This window comes from Monopterus albus, unplaced genomic scaffold (assembly GCF_001952655.1).
Source record: "Monopterus albus unplaced genomic scaffold, M_albus_1.0 scaffold229.1, whole genome shotgun sequence".
NCBI classification, from domain to species: domain Eukaryota; kingdom Metazoa; phylum Chordata; class Actinopteri; order Synbranchiformes; family Synbranchidae; genus Monopterus; species Monopterus albus.
The window spans coordinates 136,842-148,029 of NW_018128109.1; the positions used below are offsets into that span (position 1 = coordinate 136,842).

Below are 11,188 nucleotides of genomic sequence, written 5' to 3' on the forward strand. Positions count from 1 at the left end.
TGTTAGGTATTTTTAGTCAGATAGATATTGGTTAGATACTTGATGTATTAGAAATGTTTAGAGTAGACAGGATGTCTAGCTCAGGCTGTTAAATGCTTAGACATTCTCATGACTTGCTGCAGGTTGCTTATGGTCAAGGATAACTAGATACTGTAGAAAGTTGATGACTGTCAGCAGACAGGATGCTTAATATTATTATTATGATGTGTATAACTGTAGCCTTAGCCATAATATGTTCTTATGTTTAAGTCACGACATGTTACTAGAGGTCGTGAGAATGTTTTTAGTTACACACCACTTAATCAACAGACACACACATTGATTTGCTTCATGTTTTGACTAGTGCTATGACCAGCTGCAATGCTGGTAACAGAGACGTCTCGGTTGACGTTTCTGTGTAGTATGGGGCTAGCCCAACCGAAGGGATATAATGTATAGGCCTGGTTGGTTCAGGGTCTTTCATCTTACATCTGCCTGCGTGCAGGTTGGAGGTGCAAGATACCTGAGCGTGTAATGTTAATTTTTGCCTGTGTTCATAAAATAAATCAATTTTACCTGTGATCCTTTGAATAAATCAGCACTGTTTTGTAGTTATTTGGACTGCCTCGTCTCTCAGAGTCAGTATGGTAAAAAGTACCGGGTACAACAGATTTCTGCTAACAAACTCTACTGTTAGCTATCTATAAAAATTTGTTCAGCATCTCCAAAAATCACCTCCCCCCTATCAAACCACACAGGTCCATTATTAAATTGTCCCCCATCTCAACCACTCTCACTCACAGGAACACAAAACATTTTTGTTGTGCCTGTAGCAAAAAACAACATACCCGACTGTGTGTGTATGAGAGACAGAGGACAAGATGGCTGGAGGTAGAGGATGTATTCTCTCTTTGCTCTCGAGACCTTAACTACTGTACATAGCAAAAGAAACCACAACAAAAACACAGAATCCCACCAGGCTAAAGGCAGAAACCAGGCAGTGGGAAACCTTTAGGTATGAGCTTTTTCCACCTCCACCAACACCAGATAAAGTCAAAACAACTCCCATCAGAGACAGCTTGCGCGTCACTGACACCTCGAATATCGGCGGTGCCACTTTTTGATCTTTTAATTCATCCCACCTCTTCCTTCTCATGTGCTGAGTCACGGAGCCGCTCAGTCAGAACAAACCACAAAGCTCATCCTTTCATCTCCCCATTACCTTTGTACCCTGCTCAGCATCACTCCCTTTCTGGACTTCACTAAACCTGTGCTGACCTTCACATGTTAAAAAAGAACTCCCATGCCAGCCACACTCTGTCCTCTGCGTGATGTGTCCTTTTACTTTACTTTCAAGTCTGCTTTCAAAGGGGCAAGCTGCTTACTGGATAAGCTCTTTCTTCTTCACTGATCACAAAATAAAAAAGGACTGATGACCCATTTTCTACCACAGTCTTTGATTGCAAAATAGAGGTTCTGTTGGACCCTCATGACTTCTGGGATTTTTTTTGTTTTTTAGCATAACGCCTAATCAGACTATAAATGCCTGGTGTAAATACCACAATTAAAGTAAAATGGACCATAATGCGGTGCATTCATTTATTCACAAACTCATCATCATGAGTGAGATACCAATCCCTTCTTTCTCTATAGTGTGTTTATAATAAATGATAGAGTCTCAGACATCTATTTAGTCAAAACCATAAGCTGATTTCATTGTGAAGCCAAAATAAAACCCAGGTCTTCCTACTAATATCATCTGAAGTGAAGCAAATAAGCCAACAGCAAAACCAACTTACTGCTTCAATAATGTCTCTGTATTTTTACCTTTAATTTCCTCCAGAGCAGCAGACTGCAAGAGAGGACTTAAAGAAAAGATGCCACAGGGAAAGTATCTGATTCCATGCGGCTGGCCTGATAAAACAAAGTCAGTCATAAATCTAATTATATAGACACCATTGCTTTTAGATCCGGAGCGCACACTCTCTGCCTTTCTCCTTCACTCTCCGTATCTCTCATTAGCATTACAACGTGCATTCTCTCTAAATCTGTACTGGACTCATCAGTAGGATGAAAGGTAATACACTGACAAAGTACAGCTAAATCAAAGAGCTGATTTTTTGACAAAACAATTTTTTCCTACAATTAAAATGTAACTGCTTTAGAAGTACAGAAACCTAAATGACGCTATATTAAAACATGGCCATTAATTTGTGATACAGGCTAATCCCTGGGAAGCTGAAGCCTGTTATACAACATGAAGATTTAAAAAAAAAAAAAAAAAAGGGCACCATTCCTAAAAAAAAAGGGCCACATTCCTGGTACCTGCTAAAGTGAAAACTACTCAAACAGTAGGGGAAGCTCATGCACACACACAGACACAGATTTAAGAGGAATTACAATTCATCAAGCAGAGGAAGATATAATGCATTTATCTTATTTGACTTTTCAACAGGCAAGAGACACTGCTGTACAGTACTATTTGAACCTGTCTGTTCAGCTGCTGTGAAAGATGAGCTGTTCTGTACCTGGGAAGTGCTTTTTTTACAGTGACTGGACAAACTGTGCCAATAGAGTCAGTAGACCACTTGTGAATCTATGCTATTGAGAAATGGTGCATTGGATGCTGAACAGAGCCATTCTCCTTTCCTTTCAGTAAGTTTATGTTCAAGTTAAAGCAATGACTGTGATAGCCAACTTTATTATATAATAATAATTAAAAAAAATCTGTCCTAGATTGAAGATTCAAATGTTTGGAGACATGTAAGAGTATTTTAAAAGATTTTATTGTACAGAGAAAAGGTGAATATAGCTAAATATTTTGGGTATAGGGCAGCACAGCGGAGCGGTGATTAACGCTGTCGCCTCACATCATAAAGGTTCCAGGTCTGAACCCCCGGCCGACCCCAGGCCTTTCTGTGAGGAGTCTGCATGTTCTCCCTGTGCCTGCGTGGGTTCTCTCCTGGTACTGCAGCTTCCTCCCACAGTCCAAAGACATGCAGCTTTAGGTGACTCTAAACTTCCCCTAGGAGTGAGTGTGTGTGGTTGTTTGTCTACATGTCAGCCCTGCGATAGACTGGCAACCTGTCCAGGGTGGACCCCACCTCTCGCCCAATGTCAGCTGGGATAGACTCCAGCCCCCAGTGACGCTAATTAGGAATAAGCAGTATGGATGATGGATGGATTTTAGGAATATGGCTTTGAATAATTTAATAGACTACAAGATGGATATTAACATTTTGATTTTGTTTATGATCCACTTCTGGTTCAACTACAACCCAGCTTTTTTTTCCACAATCTTCCCCCCATTTTATCTCACTAGCTCCCTCCTCCTCTGTCCATCACAGTTTCATTCTTTAGCACTCTCAGCTCTATTTTGATCCTGTTTCCTTCCAACTCTTTATTTTTTGTCTCCGTCGTTATACCTGACGTTTGGCTCAGCAGTCTGCCTTACACCAAGACAAACATTATGACCTCACTTCACTGCAATGCTCCAGAGGCACGGAGACAGATGACAGAAAGAAGAACAGGATAACAGGAGGAGAAAGGCTGAACAATTACTATAAGAAAAAAAGACAATGGGGTGAAAATGAAACACATTCATAGAGTATTTCACGCCTTCAAACTACAGACTATGACTGAGAAAATTGGATGAGGGAGGAGACTTTCTTCCTTACTTTCTCATAACTTGTCTGTGCTCCATTTTAGCTTGGCATAATTGTTAATGCATTCAGTCCAAATTACACAGACAGGGCCTACCAAAACTGTAGGGCACTGCTCAAACAAAACAGTGTGTTGGCAAAACTGTGGGCTTCAAATACTGCCTAGAACAAGGCACTGACATATTCCAGACAAAACATCATGCGCATACACAAAAAGGAGAAAAGGGAAATTAGTTTATACTACACACGTATGCAGGTGAGGCACAAATATGCATGCACTCAACACAATGGAGTGCGTACACACGCCAGCCAGTTATGCTGGATATTATCAAACACTTCAGTAACAACAACAACTTCCCCTGTCCCTAAAGCCGTTTCCTGCCTTGTGAGGTCACTGGCCAGCTACGGCTATTCCCACTACGGGGAAAGGGGATAAATCAAATAACAACTTATGAAGAAATACACAGTGACAAATCACAAACCCCACTCCTCATTTGACCACCATACCACCACAGAGTAATTCCAAGGATGCAAGGTGGTTACTGCAGTAACATAATGAAAGTACTGAGCTCTGACAGTATGGTACTCCCTGTGTTGTTTTTACTTTCTCATGTCTATTCAGAGTCACATCAGTGACTGTACAGTATCGCTCAGCTCAAGCAATGACCTCCTGGAGAGGCAACTGTGTGCATCTGTGCTAGCAGCTCTCCCATAAAAGGTACTGTAGGCGAATATTCCACAGAGAGGAACACTGAGTACACATGGAAACATAGACGGATTACTGAATGGTCCTACCAGGGCCCAGGAGACCAGGGGCTTCTGGTCCTCACCTGCAAATGATCAATATGAGGCACAAAGCGACCACAAAGAGATGTAAACCATCTACAACGTGCTTTTTAAAAAATGCCTTCAAAGAGATGCAAAACAATCACAAATGAAAAGGTTGTGTGGTTCGTGGTCATTTTCTGTCTCTCAGTCTTGCTCCTATAAACATCTGTATCAAACTAAAAACATCCTCTGATGGAGGAGTGGACATCTTTTAGGTGTCTATGCCCAGGGGTCCATTGTGTCGTAAGTTGTCCACACAGACAGATATTTACTGCTCTACACTTAATAAGCGGCTACTGTTAACAAACTCTATAAGATGGGTTTTTTCCCCCCATCAATTTAAATTCATTATATTCTAAGTGAAGTTATTGCTTATTCTACCAAGCAGTTGCCAATTAAACATATTAACTGAGGGCCCGTTTATCGTTCTGCACACTTAATTATCATGATACTGATTATTAGTGACAGCCCTGCCAGTAAACCTTAGTATTGCAATTACAAGTCAGAAAAGGTTTCCCACTGTTTAGACACTACTGAGTAAATGCAGCATCGCAGACACGTCTACATCCAAACACACGCGCAGTGTTACGGTGAACTATTTATTACCAAACCTATTTATTATATCTCCCTCTCTATGACCCTGTAATTCTGGCACAGAGACAAATGATACTGGATGAAACAAATACATGAAAACAGACACACAGAGAGTGCCTAGGCCCACTCCTTAAGGCTCTTTGTCTGAGGTTTGTTTAATCAAAGTAATAACACCCTCTGATGTTTGTTTAACAGTGCTCAGCCTGTAATGGCTTCTGTGTTGTAATACTGCTCCCAAATACACTCTGAAACTAACCATACGAGTTCTGATTCACAACACTTCATAAAAAGTACAAACACACAGTGTAGATGTGAAACCTGACCAGCAAGACAAATAGGCGAACATACAACAGTTGGAGCTGTTTTAAGTCAACCGCTATTCCCATATATGTTCCATTATTACACTAAAATCCATTCTCACAATATTTCATACATCAGAAAAAGCAAGGCCAATTAGAAATCACTCACACCCCATTTCTTTCTCACTCATATAAAAAGATTAAATGAGTGAAACACTAGCAGGCAAATTCAAAATGCACGTTTGTTTCCATGACACAGTAACACATAAGAGTTTAGTGAAGCAGATGAACATTTTGACGCTGGATCATCAGAACCCAAAAACACCATGAACTGAGCATTGACCACACCAGCAAAAACAGCCTTACACACAATCAAACATACAGTAGGCTCTGAAAATGTTTTAAAAAAAAATCTCAACTCACCACTCTAGGCTTGGTCCTCTGTGGACTAGATGTAAATGCAGAGTCCACTGTGCTCTTTTTCTGTGGTCCAGCTTCTGTAATTCCACTGGTGCTGGCCTCAGCGGGCCCCTCTGAAGCCAACACTGGACCTTCAGCTCCATCTCTGGGCACTGGAAGAGTCCCTGGGCCCCGAGTGTCCTTCTCAGCAGTGCTCAGTTCCAGAATATACTTCTGAGTCACATCCTCCAGAGATGGGGCCTCATCTCCTGGAGGCTTGGTAAAGGCTGGTGGTTCCACTTCCTTCACTGGCTGAAGTTGTGGAGGTGGGGAGATGGGTATAAAGGTGGCAGGTTCACTGGTGTGGCGGACATGTTTGGGTCTGGTTTTGGGTTTGGACTGCAGTGGGAGAGGAGGAAGAGGAGTGATGAGGTCAGTTTGATCGCTGTTGTCTTCCTGCCCTTCTGAATTCTGTTCTGAGGGCTCAAATGGTTCCTCGTGAGGAAAGAACTGAGCCAACCTGTTTGGACGCTTTCTGGAAGGCCGACGAACCATTCTGGGGGACAGGACCTCAGCTAGTTTGAGATCAAAGTCAAATTTTCTCTGCTCTTCTTCCTTTTCCTCTCCACCATAGTCTATTACATCATCATCTTCATCATTATGATTAGCAAAGTGGGGGCTGCATTCTGACTGGGAACGGGCCTTCTTGACTTTATTAGTACTGTTTGCATGGTGATGCCACTGTCTCGGGAGTGCGTGTTTAGGCTTCACTTCTGGCTCCCAGAGTTCTTCTCTCTGATCACTCAGGATTGGCTCACTGCTGGAAGGTGGGATCTGGCCAGAATGATCCAGCTCACTGATTGGCTGAGTGCTGCTGGACTGAGGGTCATTCTGGGAAAGTAAAAGGGGGTCGCTACGGCGACTAGGGTCACTAAATGACTTCTTCTTGGGAACTTTGCCATTGCCATGGTCATCTGTCATCAGCTTGTCCATTGCACCAGGTTCAGATACGATGCTCCTGATCACCCCACTGTAATCACGAACACCATCATCACGAAGCCCACCATCACTGTACACTGACAAGTCACTGGCCATGCTGCCCTTGTATTCTGACAAGGTAGCCACAGCAGAGGCCTCTGAAGCCCCTCCTCCTCCTCCCTTGACAGACAGAGATCCTAACAGGTTGCTGTCTACTGAGGAAAAATTGTTATTACCCTCTTCTGCCACAGAACAGCGCCGCTGAGGCATTGGGTCACTGAGAGAGCGGTAGACTGTGGACTCCCCATTTCCAGCAGCTGATAGTTTTGACTCAGCATTACTGCCATTGGAATCAGAGCCTGTGTTGTTATTAGCAGAAAGGGAAAACTTGCGCCTTCGACGGATAGCACTGGGAGTTGCAGGAGCTTCTAATTCTCCTCCTTCTGCGGTGGCAGCTGTCCCCTGCAATAATGCACTGCTGAGGTTGTTCACCTCACCGATAATGTTGACACCAGAGGTAATGCTCAAGTCCATGACAGTTCTCTCACTCTCAGTCACACTGGCAGGAAGAGGCAAAGAGGGAGGCTCGCTGACTTCACTCAGACAATTTGTACCACTCACACTGTGCTCTGTCATCTCTTCTCTTTCCTGTTTAAACCCTTCTGTGTCATGGAGAGCTGACTGCTTCCATACAGTGACAGGCTGCCCGAGCACATCCCTAGGTATTCGAGACCCCCGATTAACCCCTGCTGACCCCAGGAATGACCTCTTGGGGGGGTTACTGGGGCCTGTTTCTGGCTCTGTCACAATCCCTTCATCTGTTAAACTAGACTCAGGACCTGAGAGTTCATCCACAGAGCAGTCATGTAACACATTTTCCTCCAAGTCCTTTAGACAGGCTCCCTCCGTCTCTCTGCTCGGTCTCTTCGCCTTCTCCCTGTACTCTGTGCTCCTGTTGTTTAGCTTCTCCAGCTGCACACTTTGTCCATCCCTCTCACTCTGCTCCCTGTTCACTCTCTCCCTCTCATGTTTATCCCTGTCTTTTATGTTCTTAAACTCAGCCTCCTGGTCTGTCCTAGCCTCACCCTTACCACTCATTCTGGGTTTCTCCTTCTCGTCATTTGTTTTCTTGACCTGGAAATACCCATCCTCCAAATGATCACTAATTCTCCTTACACCTCCATCATCATCATCATCATCTTCCCTACTACTCATCTGGCAGATATCTTGAATGACCTGCCTAGCTTCCTGCACATATCTCTCCTGCAATGGAGTTGGCATTACTTTCCCATCATCATCATCATCATCATCAAATCCTCAATCCCTCATTCTTTGTCCTTTCCCAACCCTAAAATCACCCCCATCACTTTCTACTTCCCTGTCTGACACCGACACTCTCCCTCCATCGACATCAAGCTGCTGCTCAGAGGAGCTCCTCTTTGTGGGACCACCTGTCAAGTAACATCTAACACCTGTGGGTTTGTCTGAATAAGTGAAGGATTTTGCGCGCCGAAGGGTGGCAGTCAGGTCTTTCAGAGAAGGGCGACAACCAGAAGGTAGAAGGCTCCCGCCATGAGGTCCTGAGCTCATATGGTACACCATTGACCCCTCCATAGCCCGGGGCCTGTCTCCTACACTTGTTTTCCGCACCCTGAGCACTGACAAATCAGATTTCAGAAAGCTTAAGAGTGCCATCGTTTCTGAGGTGATATCAGGGTTGGACATAGATATTCGGTTTTTATCATTATCATCTACCCCATCCCCACCTGTTACCCTCCTTAAAGCATTGGTCTCACCACCCCTAGCCCCCACAGACACCCCACCTTCTCTGGCAAATACACTAGGAGAAGGGGTGACTGAGGGAACAACCCTGTGATGCACCCGCAGAGGGGCACGGGAAAAGTTATCCCCATGGCCAAAGCTTGGCGAGCGGTACATGGTAAAGTTCCCATGGTAAGTTTTACTCAGCATGGATGAAGATGCAGCTCTGCTAGTGCTAGCTGCATGGTTTTTGACGGAGCTAGCTCGGTCCTCCTCCTTCAGTGTCTCAGTGCTGGAGTGTCTGCTGCTGCAACACGAACCACCAGAACTGGACACAAATGGGGGGATATTGACCTTCGACACTCGTGATACACCAGGAAGTGTTGTGGGTGTTGTACGTGAAGAGATGTGTTCCCAATGCTGCACCCTGGCTCTGTTACTGTGACTGCCAGGTTCTCTTGCCGAGTGGCTCCGTGATACAGTTGCCACAAATTCTCCTCCTGTTTTCTGCTGCCTCTCCATTGTCAAGGTCGTGTCACTGTCGCTGTCTTCTGATTCACCATCATGATCATCATAATCATCACAACCTGTTGCTAAAGCAGCTCCACTGACCTTCTTCTTCTTTCTCAGTGAGCGACGGCGCACTGCCTCTCTACTGTGGGAGCCTAAAGAACTAGGGCTGTCCTCCTCACTGCCTGAAGATCTGCCAGTAGTTTTAGCACCGCACCAGCCATTTTTACTGCGGGATAAATAGCTGCCTACTCGCTCTGTGGCGCCCCTTTCTCCTCCTCTGTAAGAGATGGAAGGAGCAGGGACCAAGGGAATACTCCAACCACCTCCTCTTCTTCTCCTAGTGTGCTCCTCCTCTTCGTCTCCAGAGCTAAACCTCCAGCGGGAACAGAGGGGAGAGACAACTTGTGCCGGGGCTCTTAATTCAGTGGAGGGAGCTACAGTAAAACAAGAGGTTATGGCTTTATCTGGAGCCACAGCAGAGGAGGAGGTGGCTGGTGCTCTGGAGGAGCTATGTGAGGAATGTAAACTATCCGGGGACAGCCCGACCCCCTGTCTATCCCTTCTCTCCCTCAGTGTCGGCTGCTGAAGAGAGGAGGAGCACGAGGAGGTGTCTAAACTCACCGATGGACTCCAAGAAGAAGTACCATGGGGTTGAAGGTCAGGATTGGGGTCAGATGTCGACCGTGTTGTGCTAGGGGTCTTACGGCCTGCCTCTGCCTCAGTGCTGGCACTATGAGATCTGTATGGAGATGGGTTAATCCTATGGTAATGAATATTTCTGCCAGAAACTGTGTTGTTTTTAGAACTTTGTGTCTCTATGTCTGCCTCCTCATCATTTGAGTACTGCTGGTGTGCAGTTTTGGAATACAAGTCCATACTGTAACAAAAGTTCTCTTTAGTAGTACAGCTTTCTCTGCTTTGTATGACAAATGCGTAGCTGGAGCACAAAGACAGGCTACCGGCTTCGTTAGCAGGGCTGCCAGGCGAGAGTTTGTCTTCTCTAACTGAGAGAAGAGCACTCTCAGCGGGGCTGTGCTCATGTAGACGGCCTCTGCTGGCTGTTTTTAAATTCTCAGTGTCAGTCTTGTGCTGCTGAGTAGCTTTGTTTGGCCTCTTGTCAAAGATTTGTCTAATTTTGGTGACACTGGGCCACTTGTCAGGATGAAGGGGGGGGAAGTCACTGTGGTGATAATTTCTGTGAGACTTACAGAGTGGAGGAACCCCTCTAATAGCAGCATCCTCCTCCTCATCTGTAGTCACAGTCTTTGAGTAATCAGAAGTACATGCATTGATTTGTGAATATTCTCTCTCACCCCAGTTGCTCCTCCTGTCGGTTGGTAAATCTGTAAAAATCCGCTTCTCGCTTTTCTTCTCTGAGTCCGAGCCCGACACAGAATCAGTGCCAGAGAGAAACTTCTGCACATTACTGTCTGTGAGAGACTCCGCAGTAATATCGTCTGTAACCTGGAAATATCCACCCCCGCTGTCCTCGTGAAAAGATTTACGAGACAGAGAGCCGTCTCTCCTGGAGCCCCTGGCCCGGGGAAGAGTGCTGCTCCCCCGCGTCACTGCTGCCCCGTCTCCCGGTGAGGCTGTGCGCGTCCTGACGCCGCTGTTGTTGCTGAACCTCTCAGTGAGCTGGCGGATGGATGGAGAAATGGAGGAGAGAGGAGTAGAAGAGCCTCTCTTTAGATCTGCGGTTGGGAGGCCGGCGGTAGTGGTGGCAGAGATTTTGGAAACTTTTCTTGACACACTGACGTTACGCGTCGCCAAGGGCTGTTCTGCTTTACTGGGCTCCGGGGGAAGGGCGACTGCAGCTGCTTCGAAATCCTCCGATTTGTGTTGCTGAGTTTCACTCCTATTGGCGCTGCAGGACCCAAACTTTTTGAAAGAAACCTTGCGATACACAGCCTTCCCCTCGCTTTCTGCCATTGTTCATGCACCTCTTTTGTTAGGTCCAAACATTCACCCTAACTCCACTGATACTACAGATCCATTCACCTTGGAGTTGTGGCCCATTTCCTCTCGCAGCCTTACGGCATGAAACTCGAGGAACAATCACTCTTTTAAACTTGATTGCTTGCAAAGCTTCAAACGGCGCCGTGACGAGGTTAGACAACAGATAAACTGTTCACATGGTTAAGTTGTTGCTCTGTTATCACAACTTACCTGGTG

General features: G+C 45.5%; 1 protein-coding gene across 1 annotated transcript in view; it reads right to left on the reverse strand.

Moving 5' to 3' along the window:
• Positions 1 to 8,042, reverse strand: part of arhgef17 (Rho guanine nucleotide exchange factor (GEF) 17) — a 52,696-nt gene extending 44,654 nt beyond the window's left edge. Inside the window, exon 1 of the mRNA XM_020619947.1 lies at positions 5,786 to 8,042. Within this exon, the coding sequence (XP_020475603.1) occupies positions 5,786 to 8,020 (2,235 nt within the window). The 5' untranslated portion in view covers positions 8,021 to 8,042. The remainder of the gene's footprint in view (positions 1 to 5,785) is intronic.
• Positions 8,043 to 11,188: the final 3,146 nt, after the last annotated feature.